Source organism: Kockiozyma suomiensis, assembly GCF_038497685.1.
Source record: "Kockiozyma suomiensis strain NRRL Y-17356 unplaced genomic scaffold V2V93scaffold_5, whole genome shotgun sequence".
Classification (NCBI taxonomy): Eukaryota; Fungi; Ascomycota; class Lipomycetes; order Lipomycetales; family Lipomycetaceae; genus Kockiozyma; species Kockiozyma suomiensis.
The window spans coordinates 914,223-928,610 of record NW_027117668.1 but is presented as its reverse complement, the minus strand read 5'-3'; the positions used below and the strand labels follow the sequence as shown (position 1 = coordinate 928,610).

General features: G+C 44.4%; 10 protein-coding genes across 10 annotated transcripts; 5 read left to right on the top strand and 5 right to left on the bottom strand.

The window, feature by feature from the left end:
* Positions 1-21: 21 nt before the first annotated feature.
* V2V93DRAFT_358377 (uncharacterized protein) lies at positions 22-1,314 on the top strand (the record flags this gene model as incomplete). Its single annotated transcript, XM_066908058.1, has 2 exons — positions 22-1,136; positions 1,197-1,314. The coding sequence occupies 2 exons, from the start codon at positions 22-24 to the stop codon at positions 1,312-1,314; spliced, it is 1,233 nt and encodes a 410-aa protein (XP_066766757.1).
* A 632-nt stretch (positions 1,315-1,946) lies between these two features.
* Positions 1,947-3,883, top strand: V2V93DRAFT_368231 (uncharacterized protein). The gene is made up of 4 exons (XM_066909748.1): positions 1,947-1,994; positions 2,061-2,116; positions 2,182-3,055; positions 3,112-3,883. The coding sequence occupies exons 1-4, from the start codon at positions 1,964-1,966 to the stop codon at positions 3,636-3,638; spliced, it is 1,488 nt and encodes a 495-aa protein (XP_066766756.1). The 5' UTR covers positions 1,947-1,963; the 3' UTR covers positions 3,639-3,883.
* On the bottom strand, positions 3,645-4,380 carry V2V93DRAFT_368226 (uncharacterized protein). Its single transcript, XM_066909747.1, has 3 exons — positions 4,126-4,380; positions 3,922-4,062; positions 3,645-3,859 (listed from the first exon to the last, which is right to left on the bottom strand). The coding sequence occupies exons 1-3, from the start codon at positions 4,249-4,251 to the stop codon at positions 3,779-3,781; spliced, it is 348 nt and encodes a 115-aa protein (XP_066766755.1). The 5' UTR covers positions 4,252-4,380; the 3' UTR covers positions 3,645-3,778.
* On the top strand, positions 4,170-5,828 carry V2V93DRAFT_368225 (uncharacterized protein). Its single transcript, XM_066909746.1, has 3 exons — positions 4,170-4,750; positions 4,816-5,172; positions 5,244-5,828. The coding sequence occupies exons 1-3, from the start codon at positions 4,443-4,445 to the stop codon at positions 5,344-5,346; spliced, it is 768 nt and encodes a 255-aa protein (XP_066766754.1). The 5' UTR covers positions 4,170-4,442; the 3' UTR covers positions 5,347-5,828.
* V2V93DRAFT_368222 (GPI transamidase subunit PIG-U) lies at positions 5,183-7,049 on the bottom strand. Its single transcript, XM_066909745.1, has 6 exons — positions 6,766-7,049; positions 6,651-6,715; positions 6,405-6,592; positions 6,245-6,345; positions 5,700-6,191; positions 5,183-5,642 (listed from the first exon to the last, which is right to left on the bottom strand). The coding sequence occupies exons 1-6, from the start codon at positions 6,905-6,907 to the stop codon at positions 5,410-5,412; spliced, it is 1,221 nt and encodes a 406-aa protein (XP_066766753.1). The 5' UTR covers positions 6,908-7,049; the 3' UTR covers positions 5,183-5,409.
* On the top strand, positions 6,970-8,238 carry V2V93DRAFT_211415 (P-loop containing nucleoside triphosphate hydrolase protein). Its single transcript, XM_066907014.1, has 5 exons — positions 6,970-7,244; positions 7,307-7,433; positions 7,493-7,722; positions 7,774-7,818; positions 7,871-8,238. Exons 1-5 carry the CDS (start codon positions 7,194-7,196, stop codon positions 8,057-8,059), a joined length of 642 nt encoding a protein of 213 aa, XP_066766752.1. The 5' UTR covers positions 6,970-7,193; the 3' UTR covers positions 8,060-8,238.
* On the bottom strand, positions 8,018-9,633 carry V2V93DRAFT_211613 (uncharacterized protein). The gene is made up of 3 exons (XM_066907017.1): positions 9,603-9,633; positions 8,469-9,525; positions 8,018-8,404 (listed from the first exon to the last, which is right to left on the bottom strand). Exons 2-3 carry the CDS (start codon positions 9,401-9,403, stop codon positions 8,143-8,145), a joined length of 1,197 nt encoding a protein of 398 aa, XP_066766751.1. The 5' UTR covers positions 9,404-9,525; positions 9,603-9,633; the 3' UTR covers positions 8,018-8,142.
* On the bottom strand, positions 9,493-9,937 carry V2V93DRAFT_211579 (uncharacterized protein). Its single transcript, XM_066907016.1, has 2 exons — positions 9,735-9,937; positions 9,493-9,674 (listed from the first exon to the last, which is right to left on the bottom strand). Exons 1-2 carry the CDS (start codon positions 9,852-9,854, stop codon positions 9,582-9,584), a joined length of 213 nt encoding a protein of 70 aa, XP_066766750.1. The 5' UTR covers positions 9,855-9,937; the 3' UTR covers positions 9,493-9,581.
* Positions 9,938-10,136: 199 nt separating this feature from the next.
* Positions 10,137-11,127, bottom strand: V2V93DRAFT_312436 (RNA polymerase II accessory factor; the record flags this gene model as incomplete). The annotated part of the gene is made up of 2 exons (XM_066907228.1): positions 10,137-10,754; positions 10,807-11,127. Coding segments are annotated over 2 exons (939 nt in total), but the record flags the coding sequence as incomplete, so codon positions are not given.
* A 230-nt stretch (positions 11,128-11,357) lies between these two features.
* Positions 11,358-14,021, top strand: V2V93DRAFT_334464 (thioredoxin-like protein). The gene is made up of 2 exons (XM_066907705.1): positions 11,358-12,750; positions 12,818-14,021. The coding sequence occupies exons 1-2, from the start codon at positions 11,575-11,577 to the stop codon at positions 13,742-13,744; spliced, it is 2,103 nt and encodes a 700-aa protein (XP_066766748.1). The 5' UTR covers positions 11,358-11,574; the 3' UTR covers positions 13,745-14,021.
* The last annotated feature ends 367 nt before the right edge of the window (positions 14,022-14,388 follow it).

Here is a 14,388-nt window from a genome sequence, read left to right as displayed (position 1 = left end):
TCCTCGTCCTCCTCCTCCACAATGCGTGTGCTTGCACGGAGGCAGCGCGTCCACCCGTGGCTGTCCGTACTGGGCCTTTTCCTACTCTGCTTTCTCTGCTACTCCTTCTTCAACGCCGTCTTTGGTCCAACACCCACCTCACTTTCTCCGCTCTTCACTTGCACCGAAATTCCACCTCTTAAATTAGTAGTCTTTGGAGACTCGTGGTCGGACAACGCTCTCCGTCCTAGCCCAGAAAATATCAGCCCGTCACGAGTCGCCATTCACTCTGAAGACGATATTTTCTATACCCCTGCCGGCTCGTCAGATAGATCCGAGAGTTCTCAGACCGACAGTGATAAGCCAAAACCTCGCCAGCGCAAGTTCGGACGCGGTCACGGAGGGCGCTGGTCGAACGGTCCAGTGTGGACAGAGTATCTGTGCGACAAGTTTGAGTGCGACGAGGAACTCAATCTCGCTTACGGTGGCGCAAAAGTCACAAATCAATTTGTCAACTCGCCTGTGCCGGATTTGATTGACCAATATCGTATCTACATGGCTGTGCGAAACGCGTCGCTGGCGGCGCAAGACATCGAAAATCAGCGACAAATAGGTGATATGATGCGGACTCGGGGGCTATCCAAAGAGCAGGCCAAGGAAGCAGTGATTGATTATCGATTAGGAGAGAACAGAGGCACTCTCTTCACTTTCTTCTTTGGCATCAACGACCTCATTCAATATATTACTATTCTTCCGACTGCTGATGATAGAGCCAACGCCGTTACACATTCTGTAGCTACCATCTTTGAAATTGCCGAAAGTCTTGCTATTGCATATCCACAATCGAACTTTCTTTTTTTGAATGCAATCGATGTCACAATTCTACCTATCTGGAGTATTCGATTCACTCAAAAGGATAATAATATGCATCGCTTCCGTGAAGTTGTTCGCCTGGCCCAATTGTGGCAGCAAGAAACTATGATTCATATGGGTCGATGGAACCACACTCTAGCTTCTGCACAACTTTTTGAGACAAATGCGTGGTTGGCTCGGTCTGTCTCGGGTATCGCTCAGGATGGGTTCAAAGATATCAAGGAAGCATGCTTTGATCACTCGTCTGGTAAACTTTGCAAGCATCCGCAAGATCATTTTTTTTGGTAAGTTCTTACCTGCTATCGCATAATGTTGAGCAATTTTTATCTAACAGTATTTTATAGGGATTCTGTTCATATGTCGACTGCCGCACATAATGCTCTCGCCGATCGATTAGGTTATCTCAACCTCTGGCCATCGATCTGTCTCTTTGGATCTGGCGGGGAAATTACTGATCGATGATGATAAAACCGCCTGCTCCCTTTAATAAAATGGCGTGGCTTTTTTTTTTTTGTCTTTTAAATGGATGTTCTCCATTTGCATTGCAATCTGGTTTATGATTTGCCTTTGGAATGATTTGTACGCTAGCCTTTGGTATAGATTATCCTGATGTTTAATCTGCATATCACGTTTTTGAACGCTTGCCGCATGCTCCTCTCTGTTTCTAAATGTGTTGCCTTTTGGTATTTGGAGTTGTACTTGAGTTTTGCTTTTTTGTTTCTTTCCTAAACTCGCTATCCCAATCTTCGTCATCATGCTGTTTGTTATTGTTGTCTAAGTAGACTGGTTTTTTTTTTTGAAATTATTTGTTGTAATGAGTCGCATAAAGCCTTTATTTTCTTTTCCTACTCTTATTGGACTTTATGAATTACTATGTATATAAAGTGTCGCCATTGGAGATGCAATGGCGAATACTACTCTTGCTAGGCATATATAATATTATGGTTTATTAAATACATATACAAAAAAGCAATATAATGCAACTCAATATAATGCAACTCAATATGATGCGTTGTTTTGAGTCACGTGACAATTTTCCATGCGCGTCGTCGCCAAACGCGTGCATTGTAATTACTTGTTCTGTCAGCCAAATACTCTGCTGCTGGAGAGAATGGGAGGGACAAAAGATGACGATGGAGATGGTGAGATATTTTAGATTTGCTGCTACTGCCTCGTTGAAATATTTACTGATCAGCAACGATATACAGTGTCTACACAGAAACTATCAACTAAGAGAGCCCGTCACAAAGTACTGCATGAAAAGGTATGTTTGGTCACCGAGTTGATAAGGCACCCAATATAGCTGTAAGATTGATTGTTCTAATATAGGAGCCTGAAATTGATCTATTAAGCTTTATGCTTCCAGCTCGTAGCTCCGGTCAGATATCTACATCATTGAAAAACAAAAGATCGAGCACTGGCGTTGGCGTATTGTCAAACACAGAGTCGTCTTCGAAGAAACAAAGCACACTCATATCTTCTCGTAGCGATTCAAGAGGGAAAAGGAGGAGACTGATAGAATCAGATGAGAGCGATCTTAGTGAAGAACGGCCAGACAAGGATGTTGTAATCCCAGTGACACCAGAGCTGCTTCCTCTCTCTTTACAAACTCCAGATAAGGTAGCAAGCAGTGATCAATCGAACAAGGTGCCAGTTGAGTCCTCTTTGCCCGATATAGACGGACTGTTCGAGAGTCTATCTCAGAAGAATCATCAACAAATTCCTGTTCGTCTCGAAGTTGGAAGCAGCAACACGCTCACATTATTTCCTGTTAGTGAAACAAAATTTCTTGATAGTGACACAGGAATCACTGCGGAAAATTCAGCAGTAATATATAGGGAGGTAGAGATTGAAAATGCACATGAAGCGGATGAAGTTGCAAGTTCTCTTCCGGAATTAGCTGAGCCTCCGTGCGTGATTGAATACAGCTCAGCCGTCATGAGATGCTCATCCTCTATCACTCCTCAATCGTCTATTAGAAACTCGCAGCTTTGTGAAGCAGCGCCATCGGAAGTTCATTGGAAACAAGAATGGGCTGGGCGACCGAATTTCAAGAAATTCAAAAGGAAACGTGCTAGACGAGATACTAGTTTCGCAGCGTCTGTATCTGCAAGGTCAGATTTTGCTAAAATCAAAGATACCAATAGTCATCGATTTGTTAATTTAATTGAGTATAAATTGGAAGATTATGGGTTGGGTGATGGTATGTTCTGATTGAAGATTTTTCGTGTAATAGGATGATACTAATTGTTTGTTGAGTGTACTGGTCTTCTCCTCGAGAAGGTGCGGCACCAAATAGCAAAGTAAGCGCTTCAGGTAGAGGTAACAGAGATCAAGAATTTCTAGGCGATATCACAGAAGACCCACTTGCCTTTGATATGCCATCTGCTCCTGGAAATGTCTCTTCTACCACTGCTGATGATGAGCGCACAGATTTATCTAAAACAGCTTCAGGCGAGTCAGATGTTATTCTATTAGAGGACTCTGAAGGTTTAGACCACTTGCACGACGTTACGAAGAAAGGCACTGTAACTTCTATATCGGACGCTGATAGAGAAAATGCTGAAGCGGCTGAAGAGGAATTGAGGTCCAGTGCATTACCGATCAAGAGACGTCGAGTCGCTCCGGAAAGCACTATGAAACAAGCAACAGCTGATCAGACTTCAAATAAAAACGGGGTATCTACGAAAGAGCGCCGGGAAATCTGCAAGAAAGCAATAATTCGGCATTTTTCTGATAATGAGTCTGACGGTGACGATGAAGATGGACTGCGGTTCAAGTTCTAACTTATATATACTCGTACATAATCACTTTTCTAGGAGTTTTGAGCATTTGTGAATAATGGCGCTTCGGGGCTGGAAAATCATTGGAGTAATTGGAAATAATAAGATATAGGCGGAATGCTAAATGCAGAAATGAAAATGTATTAAATACCAGATCTCATCAGTGTCTCCGTCATCAGCTCAAGTTGTTTCCGTCCAGCGGCGATCAGATATTTAATTTGTTCCTAATCAATAACACAAAATTTCTCATGAGCATTTTTTTTAAAAAAAAAAAAAAGCAACTTACCAAGTCCCGCTCATGTCTATGAGATTCAAATTCATGTCTTGCCCACATCGCCATCTCTCGTCGAGTACTTTTATCTGGCAGTCCTCTGATCGTTCTCAAGCAGGTTCGCCATAATTGTCGCGCAGCTGATGCCTGAACAAACTAAATCAACTGATAATTAGAACATAATCAATCACAAAATAATAGCGCAGTGAAAGCACATACATGCGCTAATGTAAGTGGCGGTTCTCGTGGATCAAACCGAGCTGAGCAATTCGAGAACGACGAGAATTTCAAACTCTGTCCAAAAAGGGACCTAGTTGACTGCTTGACGACTCTTTGTAAACTCATAATTTACGCTCTCTTTATATATCATGGAAAGTCGATCCACGGACGAGCTCAATTACAGCACGCGATGAGCAAGACAAACTTGTACTCTACCTTAGATTGCGTAATAAGGTTCAAACCTTCCCCACGACTTGTGTGTTTTGCTGCATGCATTCGTTCAGCAGTCGGCCATCAGGCTTTGGTTGAGGGCGTGCATGGGTCTCCTACAAGCATTATATAATATGGCTGTGCCACTGATTGAGAGGCAGGATCACGAGGATGAAGATCTTGACGACCGAGGTAGCGCGATCTCATACACGAGCGAGCAGCAAGAACAGTTTGACGCGTTGATATCAGAGATGCGGGACGCGACTTCAACCGAGCAATTAAATGACCGATTTGGTGGTTTACTTTTTTCATTCGAGAGTGATGACTTGTATTTGACTATTGTGCGAAGTGAGGACTTGTCTGCTGCGGAGTTTGTTACTTGCTTTGAGATTATGAAAACGAATATGATGCAAATGTGAGATGTAATGAATGAACGATGTGCAATGTAGTAAGTCACATGGCTAATATGGTTTTGAGTAGGTACAAATCCTCCACGATAGGATGGTCTTCACGCGAGAAGGTTGCTGAAATGAAAGAGCAAGGATTGATATACATTCTCATAAAATCAAAAGCAACTGAAGAATTACGAAAGAATAACGCCAACACAGAAAAATCACAAGAAACAGTAGGCTTCGCAAGTTTTATGACAACGTGGGAAAACGAGGAGCCTGTAATTTACTGCTATGAGCTACAGCTTCCAAAAAGTTTACGCGGGTTGGGGGTCGGTAAAACGATATTGTGTATCATTGAGAGCGTAGGTATTGCTCTCGGTATGCCGAAATGCATGCTTACCGTGTTTAGCGCAAATCCCGCCTACGAATTCTACAAGCGAAGAGGGTAATTATCATTTTTTTTTCTTTTATCATTTTTATTTTAATCTGAACTCTGAGCTGACCCGATAGCTATAGATATACACCAACTTCATTTTCTCCTCAACCGACGGTGTTGCGCAGTAAAGAATTGCCGCCTTCCTACTGGATCCTAGAGAAGATGCTCGGTCCGGCGAGATGAAATAGTCAAATATCGTTACAAATACATGAAAGCGCAACATCATATGCATATATATTTACAGGTTTATATTTGGACAACGACCTTCTGTGGCTCTTCGCCGCCATCAAACTCAATTCTCAAAATAGCTCTCAGTGTATCAGTCAAGATCAACGTGACACCAATGGCATACACCAAGCTGATTGCGTAAAAAAAATTAGCGTTGCCTGAACCTAGATAAATCCAGAGATGATAGAAATTCGGGGCGAGCACGAGCGCGTGGATGATGACGAGAGCTGATAAAAGAGCGTATCGAACATCTGGATACTAGTTAGCATCTTGGCATAAAAAGATAATATTCAATGGAAAATGCATACTAGTGAAAATATGCTGATACAGAGATAGCAGGGATATGTAGATTCCTAGATCGCCTAACTCCGGGTAGGCTTTCGAAATCAGTGTTACTCCCAGTATTGAAACAATAGCAAAGAGTGGTTCCTTTTGTAGTCTTATTGTAATTGGTAGCACATAAATCAGAGAGTACAGTTGAAAGATGTAAGTAAACAGCGGTCTAAATGAGTCAAATATTTCCATAAAAAAGTACCACCAGAGACCCATGTTAGGTACAAGGTCTGAGAAAAAGAGAAGGGTGCCATAAGTGGACTTGATATATTGAAAAGAGCCTCCAGACATAAAATATCCTAGCAAAGAAAGTCCGCCAAATGCAGCTGCATATAGGAGGACTGTAACGGCACAATTGCTGAAAGCTTTAGTGGGAGACCACAAAATCATGAACGGAGGGACCAGGTAAACTGCGTAAATATTGAGATGAGAAGCGGCAGCCAAAAATAACACTGAAAGGAATTGTGCTACACTAATTGTCAGTAAAGGCACCAAATCTTCCAAAGGGTTTGATCCATACAATAAGTGGCGAATCGAATAGCGGCAAGTATCAGTACATTGGAAAATACAGCAGTGGAGCGGGCAAGGTTGGTAGCAATTACAAGAGGATTAAATAAATATCTGCACACAAAGAAGTCAGATCAACGAAAACGGATACTTTCGTATATAGCAATTCATACATTGCGGCAATATTCCAGCTATCTAATTTCTTTCTGCCGGAAAAGCTTTCTGAGGTTGAAATTTGTACCAAGAACCATGCGCAGAGGACGTCGAGAACGCAATAAACTACATTTATCGCTAAGCTGTTCGGAGCTATTGATCCATAGAATCCGTCCAATGCTTGAAATATAAGAATGAGTAGCGGTGCCTTAATGTAGTTTGGTCAGTTTCCGGCTCAATCAGCAAAAATCGTAGGCAGATCATACCTGATGATATACTCCGCCGTCGAAAGGAGAAACTCCCATGCGGTATAAATGCAAACCCTCTCTCACTGCGACAGTCAGCTCTTAATTCAAGCATTTTCTTCGTTGCAAAACATACGTTGTTTGAAAGATGTACTTGCTGTCGTTAACTCCACGCGTTGATCCAGTATTCCATGAATCGCAGGAAATCCAATACTAATTGCAGCACGCAGCAGGACAGCTGCAATGCAAACATTTAGTAGCCTCTTCTGCTCATCCATGTCCTTTTAATACTGAAACTGCATTTCAAAAGGATTTTGGAGTTTTTGATATGCTGAGCAGTTGAGTTTTGACAGCCAGAGAAACTACCCACAGAGCCGCACAGCCAAACGTATCACTCTACTATCAGGTGCATTCACGAACTGTTTGCTTGCTAAATAGCAGTAAGCCCTGGATCATCTGGTACCTTTACCACTAATATTCGTGCGCTGCTTGAATTTAGGGCGACTTGAAATATATCAGTCTGCTTTATCTTCGTTGCCTCATCGATAACGACAGTAAGTCACAATGCCGCCGAAAGTGGTAGTTCTAGTTGCAGGCGGGCAAGCTGCAGGAAAGGTAACTCTCTATCCTCAATTTCACTCGACTCAGGTGGTGTCAATTATACTAATTTGATATAGAAAAGTGTATGCAAAGCAATTACGGAGCGACTAGTCGAATGGAAAGTTACTGATGTCCGGACAATTTCACTAAGTCAGTTTAAAATTGCCGATCTAACAGACAAAGGTCTAAATCCGGAAGGTCCAGGTATATCTACGGAGCTGATCCTAATTTTTCTTCAATTTAAGCTAATTTGATTTTTCAAGATGCATTTGATTTCTCACAAGCACTCACTGCTGTTCTTGCACAGCACAACGAAGTTCTTATCGTCGAAGGTCTATATGCTCTTTATGAAGCCACCTCAGAAGCTAAGGCTCTCAGAGACATTGGAAATATAAGGATATATGTCGACCTGGATGCAGACGTGCGATTGTCGAGGCGCATTAATAGGGATACACAAGATCGAGGAATCCCGCTGAAGGATGTCCTAGACGATGTAAGGGTTTCATGTCAATTTATGTACAGGCATTTATTAACGGTATCATAGTACGTCAAATTCGGAAAGCCAGCAATGGAATCATACATTCGAACTGTAAGGGAGCATTTTCTGTCGCTAGGTTGCAATTACTAACCAGCTACTTTAGACGAAACCCACCGCTGATGTAGTTCTCATGCGTGGCTCGGAACCTTCAGGGATTGAATTGATAGCAGGTGCAATATATGATCATCTTCTAGCTATTTCTGAGAATATCTATACACCTGCATGGGCAGGCGGGCATACGGGCCGGCTACTTGATGACGATATGATGGACAGTTTTTACGAATTAGCATAGACATAGAGCAATTTTGGAAACATAACAATAAATAAAATGCATCGAACGCCACTAATTATACATTCTGGAGCATATAAGACCATCTAGTTGCTACTATTTCGTCCTGCATTGCGACGTCGATATTCTGCTTCACGCTCCATACGCCTTTGTAGTCGCCCTGGGGACATCACTCGTCCGTCGTTGCGCTTGGTCGGCGATTTAACAGAGAAACTGACCGCAGCTTGTGTGTATACTTTCCCTTCCGTGGCAATTTCCATCATGGGTGCATGGGCTGTGCCTATCTCCACGGACGGAGATGACGTGGCCAAATCTTCAGCTTGCGCGATAGTCGGGCTAATAGATATTCTAATTGGCCAGTCAGAAATTTATTTCAATTAGAGATTCAGTCAAATTTTGAAGAAAAGCATACTTAGCTGGGCGACGTTCTGGCGATCTGGCAACATTCTTCTCAGGTATGGGAGGCGGCGTTCGAGCGAGTCTCTGAACGTCTCTATGATACTCGCGTCGATGCCTCTCTATATCCGTTACTTCCCTTTCGCGTCTCTCTCTATCTCCTCTAGACCAATGTCTATCTGTGTCAACATTTCTCCTTCTACCATCAACACGTTCTGGTTGTTTCTCCAAACTTCGATCTCGCCGCGTTCTACGACGCTCTCGCTCAAGGCTGCGCATTTGCTCGTAGCTGCGACGCGGAGATCTCTCCCAATCCCGATCTCGTGATGGAACAAGTGGTGGGGATTGCCGTCGCCGATCACTGCTACGGCGACGCGGAGAGGGGCGGTACGAGTTATAAACGAGAGGGTTGAAGCGGCCAGAGCCTGACTGGTGATCTGCGTGGCGAGAAGGAATAGCAGGACGATCTTTGCTACCAGTCACAGGGGAAGGAGAACGACGGGAGTGTGAATATGACGGAGAGTGTCTATAGTGAGCTAATGGTGAAGGAGAACGCTCATGGTGCAGTACGGGTGATCGCCTACGAGCAAGAGAGTAATCGCGTCTAGGAGACGAGTCGTATTTTCGCTCTGTATCACGTCTTCGAGACGTTGAATGAGAATAGCTTTCTCGATCTCTTGAGAAAATGTTCTTTCTGCTATCCTCCTTATGATGTTCTTTAACTAGAATCTCAGATTTCGTTGAATGCGATGATGGCTTCCCATGTTGACTCTCTTTGATCTCGCTGCTGTATGTTCCATTCTTCAATTTTTTATCTGCTTCGGCCTCTTCGGCTTCTCTAATCTCCCTATCCCTTACTTCCATCAGCTTAGCTACCTTAGTCGGCTGTTCCGCTGCGATTGATCCATATGTTGCAGGACTTCCGTCGGTAGCGCGAGCCCCCCCCTTCATTGATTGTGACGTCTTATTCGTATATGAGCGCTGAGAATCTAAAAGCAAAGTCCATAAATTTTTGCAAAACAATTGCGCGAGTGAAGATGAATCCAAAAACTCCTCGAGCTGAAGCTGAATGGCTTTAATGTCGGGCTGATTAAGACACCATATTGTGTTAGAGCTGTAGTAGCAACGTCTACATAAACGGCAGACGTACCTTCTTGTTACTCTCAAGTAAAGCCATAATGTAATTCAATACAATATCATCTCCATCCGCAATATTGCTGATCTATTCGTATTAATTGGCATCAAACAAGTCTAGATTAGTGCATACTAAACTAGAGCTCACCTGTTCTGTGATCCATGACTTCGCTGCGTGTAAGTTGACGCGGTTGAGATCAACCGATAAATCAAATTCTGGCGGGTACTTCGAGTCTTTCAGCCTCTTTCGGTCGGCGTTTGAAAGCATGACCTGGTTGCAACTGGAACCAATGCGAAGCAAGATCTGTATTATGGATGAGATGCGTGGAGTAGCCGGCCCGCGAAGGAACAGCTGCGGCTCATCTGTGTATACTCGTGTGTATACTCACTCCAATAAATGTAACTATGGCCTTCTCATTTTTGTTTGAAGTACATGCAATAAGCAAATCTTACAGGAACTAGTATACATTTTACAATACAAGAGTGACAGTGCATGACTGTCAGTAACAATCTGGTCTACCTTGACTCAACTCTGACGTCCGCGGCCGCTCCAACCCCTAGCCTCCATCCACTTCTCTAAACTATCCCAGAGCCCTTCGACTGTCTCTCGATCTCGAAAGCGGTGGACTTTGTCTACCTGAATCACGTCGACATTCCATGACTTTATATTATCGGGTATAGGATCACCAGAAAAACACAGGCAAAACCCTTTGACTTTCTGGAAAAGGAGATTCGGATTGTTTAGCCCATTCGCGTATGTCCTGAACTGCCAGGACTGACCGGTGGTGAAGACGGCCACGACTCGCTCCCAATAGTCTGGCTTAAATCGCTCAACTGAATCAACCACTAAAAATCTGAGCTGGCCGATGCGAGAAGAATTGCGAGATATTGTCTGAATTGACTCTCCAGCCGCAGTGGTCGGAGCCGATGAGAATGTCCCGCGTTCTAAAAAGTCTTTAACATTCGCCATTGTAAGAAGAGCAGATGCAGAAGGCGAAAGCAAAATGATCGGTTCCCTTCGCTGTTTGCGTGGAGCGGAAGAAGCAGTAGACACTGCAGAAGTCGCTGTAGCTGCTACTGTTACCGCGGAATGGCGGGAAGGGGTAGCGCGATCGCGAGCAGGCTGAAGAAAATTTACGGCAGCTTCTTTGCGGACGTAGTCAAAATTCTAAATACTGTCAGTAACCAAAAATTGAACTTGATACACAGAGAGAGATTACAGTAGGCTTAATTCCATCCAGAACTAGGTTGTGGTCTTGAAGTACTCGTTCGTTGGCGTAAGTCTGTTTGAGACGTGGATCAAGAGCGATTTTAGCCACAGGTGGTGCCGGCTTGCTAGAGTCTGTTTTGTCCTGAGCTGGAACTGTATCTTCGGCAACGATAAATTCGGAATGACTGTCTGCGCCTTGGAGCCAGGTGACAAGCGATGTACGCTCTACGAAGGCTAGATTGGCAATACCTTTCTCCTGGCAGAGAGTGAGATACGAGGCCACATTCTGATCACGGCAAAGCCAACAGAAATAGACCGCCCGCAGATCAACCGGTCCTGCCTCACCAACTTGTGCTCGTTGTCTCACGAAGCGCGTAGGTATTGAAAGAGCTATTGGGGATGGTTTCTCTCCGCCGTTCTCTGGAAACCCCAACTGCTCAGCATCCGCAATATCTGACACTGGATTTCCCTCCGCCGAGAGTAGCTCAGGCTCTGTTCCCGCTGTCAGCGTCCTACGCAGCAATAGCAGCGGATCCATTGCGCGCGTGTATGAAGTATGCAGTGCTTCAATTGGCAAAATGTAGCTTCTTGCTATAGCAGGAACGTGTAAGCAATAGTGGGTTTGGTATTGCGCAGCCGCCAGTGTCTCCTCGCCTCCTCCATCACGGTTCAGCTCCCATCTGACATTTCCCCTCTCCTTTGTTCTTGCTCTGCTCTTCCACACTCAGCAACTTACCTTTTTTCCGCTTTTCTTCTCTGGCTTTCGTTTAAAAGCACGATGCGCTTTCAGCTGCTATTTTTTGCGCTGCTCGCGCTCGCTGCGCTTGTCCTTGCTGTACCGGTCGACGAGACAGCTCTCCAAGACGAAACCGCCAATGACTCCGTTGTTGACCTTGACTCCACAACCTTCGCATCTTCAATTGAAAAGGGGACTTGGTGGGTTAAGTTTTTTTCGCCCTATTGCCCTCACTGCAAGGCAATCGCTCCAATATGGTCTCAGGCTGCAGACGAGCTTGCTGAGGATGCTAAGGTCAACGACTTCCATTTTGCTGATGTCGATTGTATCGCCCATGGTGACTTGTGCGACAAAAATGCCATCTCGGCATATCCCACTTTTATTTTATATCGTGACGGAAAGTTGATAGAAAAATATCCAGTTTCCAGTTCAAAGACACTTGCTGGTCTCAAGAGTTATGCACTACAGAATTTCAAATCGAGTGCCTCTGCCTCTTCCGGCGGTGCTCAGAGTGACGGTACAACCAAGAACTCGGAATATTCCAAAGAGGGTCCTGCCGCAGTGAAAGCCGCTGCAGTTGATAAGGATGACCAGGCAAAGGTTACAGCTGAGATACCCCCTACACCAGCAACTGGCGATGTAGCTGATGATGGCGAAGATGACGGTGATACCTCTCCAACAGCTGCGTCAGCTAGTGGAACTGCTGAGAAGACAGATGAGCAGAAAGCTGCGGATTTGGCCGCCGAAGCAGCCGCGATTCCTGTGCCAACTCCTGGCAGCGTGCCGAATCCCAACGGCGTCTCAATTCCCCTTACTCTTACCTCATTCAATAAGCTTGTCTCTTCTACTCGTGATGGCTATTTTATCAAGTTTTATGCGCCTTGGTGTGGTCACTGCCAGGCCATGGAGCCCGCCTGGATCGAACTTGCTCGGCAGATGCAAGGTAAGCTTAATATTGCAGAAGTCAACTGCGAAGAAGAAAAGAGACTCTGCAAAGATGCTCGCCTGGCTGGATACCCTTCGCTCATGTTTTTTGTCGGCTCGGATCGCGTTGAATACGACGGCCTTCGCGGTGTCGGTGATCTTGTGGCATTCGCCAACAAGGCTGTGAATGCTCACGTACGCTCAGTCGACGCGGCTGAGTTTGAAGAAATTGGGAAGACAGAAGAGGTCATCTTCCTGTACTTTTATGATGATACCACTACTAAAGAGGATTTTGTAAGTTTCCAGGTTTCTTTTCACACTGTTGATCCATTTTGAATGAACTATGCTAACTGTTTTTCAGGATGCTCTCGACCGCGTCGCTTTGCCCCTGATTGGCCATGCGCCAATCTATACTACCTCTTCTTCGATTCTTGCTTCGAGATTCCGAGTTACAACCTTCCCTCGTCTTGTTGCTATTTCCGACGGAAGACCATCCTACTATACTGCGCTCTCTCCCAAAGATATGCGCGACCATCTCAAAGTTCTCGCGTGGATGAAGACAGTATGGCTGCCTATTCTCCCAGAGCTTTCCGCCAGTAACTCGCATGAAATTATGAAAGGACGCCTTGTTGTACTTGCGATCCTGGACAAATCAAATGAGGCTGAATTTGAACGCTCAAAGAAGGAGCTCAAGACGACCGCGACCGAATGGATCGATTATCGGGTGGGTGCTGAAAAGGCTGAACGTCAGAACCAGCGGGAGCTCAAGGAAATGAAAATAGAGGAAGCCAACGATAAGGGTGACGAGAAAGCACTGAAAGAGGCACAAAATATGCATATCGTTCTCAGCCCACGAAAGGAGGTTGGTTTTGCTTGGGTCGATGGCTTATTTTGGGAGCGGTGGCTCAAGAAGACCTATGGTATCGACGTGAGGGAGTCCGGTCAGCGTGTGATCATTAACGACGAAGACAATAAGATGTATTATGACCAGACTGTTGATGGATCTGTTATCACTCCGACTTCTAAAACGACTATATTGGATACTCTACGGGCAATTATTGATAGTAACAGTAAGATCAAACCAAAGTCGACAACCAGCAAATTTGTGAACTTCATGAATGCGACTAAGAGTCTCGTTCACGGATATCCGTTTGCATTACTAAGTTTTATTGTCGGCGTCATGCTGACAGTTGCCTTCTGGTTCAAGGGCAAGATTCGCCGGTCTTCGCGAGGATTGTCGACAGTTGGGCACGGAATCCCGACTTCCGTTGGAGGCAAGTTTGATTAACAGCTGTGCTAATTTTTTTTGTTTTACTCTCAAAATTTTTTCATATTTTGATTCTCGTGTTAATATTTGTCAAAATACACTATTGGTGACCGCTTTCACTTTGGCTTCACCTGTCGGGTTTTTTTTCTTTGTTCCCTTACTGTATAGAGTTCATGGCTGCGGGCCTTGAGGGTATTTATGTATATGATTCTGATCTTGCATATTTTTTTTGTTGCTGCAGCTTATTTTTCATAGTAAATTGTTGTTGGTGTATGAAAAAATAAATTTATCTGGTTAAAAAACTAGAATATGAGTTTCACTCAAATTGTGGCTGCAGATCACATGATTGGTAGTGTAGGCAGTGTAATAGACAGCTGTCGTCAGGACAACGAAGCTAGCCTTATGTAGGAGTATGTTTACCTGTCCTCAGCCGCACGAAGGGACCAAAAACACTAATTGATTTCGACCTTTCCTCGCCATCACATCGCCCCTCCTCTTCTTATCGGCATTCTTTACAAAAGAGTCTACTATCAGCACCGAGAATGGCTTCTATACGTGCACTAGAAAATCGGCTATCTAGATCTACACTACATGACAATCATGGATCTGCGTATGGACTGACTAATAAGTCGAAGGTACTTAATTATAAAAAAAATTGGTTTCAA

Excerpts from the sequence above, each read along its gene's own strand:
- V2V93DRAFT_334464 (XM_066907705.1), top strand. The coding sequence starts at position 11,575 with ATGCGCTTTCAGCTGCTATTTTTTGCGCTGCTCGCGCTCGCTGCGCTT. Across the intron at positions 12,751-12,817 it reads CCACTACTAAAGAGGATTTT|GATGCTCTCGACCGCGTCGC; the intron begins GTAAGTTTCCAG and ends ACTGTTTTTCAG.
- V2V93DRAFT_368222 (XM_066909745.1), bottom strand. The coding sequence starts at position 6,907 with ATGGATGAGCAGAAGAGGCTACTAAATGTTTGCATTGCAGCTGTCCTG. Across the intron at positions 6,192-6,244 it reads TATTCGATTCGCCACTTATT|CACAATTCCTTTCAGTGTTA; the intron begins GTATGGATCAAA and ends CAATTAGTGTAG. Across the intron at positions 5,643-5,699 it reads GTATCAGCATATTTTCACTA|ATGTTCGATACGCTCTTTTA; the intron begins GTATGCATTTTC and ends ACTAGTATCCAG.
- V2V93DRAFT_368225 (XM_066909746.1), top strand. The coding sequence starts at position 4,443 with ATGGGTCTCCTACAAGCATTATATAATATGGCTGTGCCACTGATTGAG. Across the intron at positions 4,751-4,815 it reads AAAACGAATATGATGCAAAT|GTACAAATCCTCCACGATAG; the intron begins GTGAGATGTAAT and ends GGTTTTGAGTAG. Across the intron at positions 5,173-5,243 it reads GAATTCTACAAGCGAAGAGG|ATATACACCAACTTCATTTT; the intron begins GTAATTATCATT and ends CGATAGCTATAG.
- V2V93DRAFT_211613 (XM_066907017.1), bottom strand. The coding sequence starts at position 9,403 with ATGAAGGGGGGGGCTCGCGCTACCGACGGAAGTCCTGCAACATATGGA. Across the intron at positions 8,405-8,468 it reads CCAGAACGTCGCCCAGCTAA|AATATCTATTAGCCCGACTA; the intron begins GTATGCTTTTCT and ends CTGGCCAATTAG.
- V2V93DRAFT_368226 (XM_066909747.1), bottom strand. The coding sequence starts at position 4,251 with ATGAGTTTACAAAGAGTCGTCAAGCAGTCAACTAGGTCCCTTTTTGGA. Across the intron at positions 4,063-4,125 it reads CGCCACTTACATTAGCGCAT|TTTGTTCAGGCATCAGCTGC; the intron begins GTATGTGCTTTC and ends CAGTTGATTTAG. Across the intron at positions 3,860-3,921 it reads ATAGACATGAGCGGGACTTG|GAACAAATTAAATATCTGAT; the intron begins GTAAGTTGCTTT and ends GTTATTGATTAG.
- V2V93DRAFT_211415 (XM_066907014.1), top strand. The coding sequence starts at position 7,194 with ATGCCGCCGAAAGTGGTAGTTCTAGTTGCAGGCGGGCAAGCTGCAGGA. Across the intron at positions 7,434-7,492 it reads TCTAAATCCGGAAGGTCCAG|ATGCATTTGATTTCTCACAA; the intron begins GTATATCTACGG and ends TGATTTTTCAAG. Across the intron at positions 7,723-7,773 it reads TGAAGGATGTCCTAGACGAT|TACGTCAAATTCGGAAAGCC; the intron begins GTAAGGGTTTCA and ends ACGGTATCATAG.
- V2V93DRAFT_211579 (XM_066907016.1), bottom strand. The coding sequence starts at position 9,854 with ATGCTTTCAAACGCCGACCGAAAGAGGCTGAAAGACTCGAAGTACCCG. Across the intron at positions 9,675-9,734 it reads AGTCATGGATCACAGAACAG|ATCAGCAATATTGCGGATGG; the intron begins GTGAGCTCTAGT and ends TAATACGAATAG.
- V2V93DRAFT_368231 (XM_066909748.1), top strand. The coding sequence starts at position 1,964 with ATGGGAGGGACAAAAGATGACGATGGAGATG. Across the intron at positions 1,995-2,060 it reads AAAAGATGACGATGGAGATG|TGTCTACACAGAAACTATCA; the intron begins GTGAGATATTTT and ends AACGATATACAG. Across the intron at positions 2,117-2,181 it reads ACAAAGTACTGCATGAAAAG|GAGCCTGAAATTGATCTATT; the intron begins GTATGTTTGGTC and ends GTTCTAATATAG.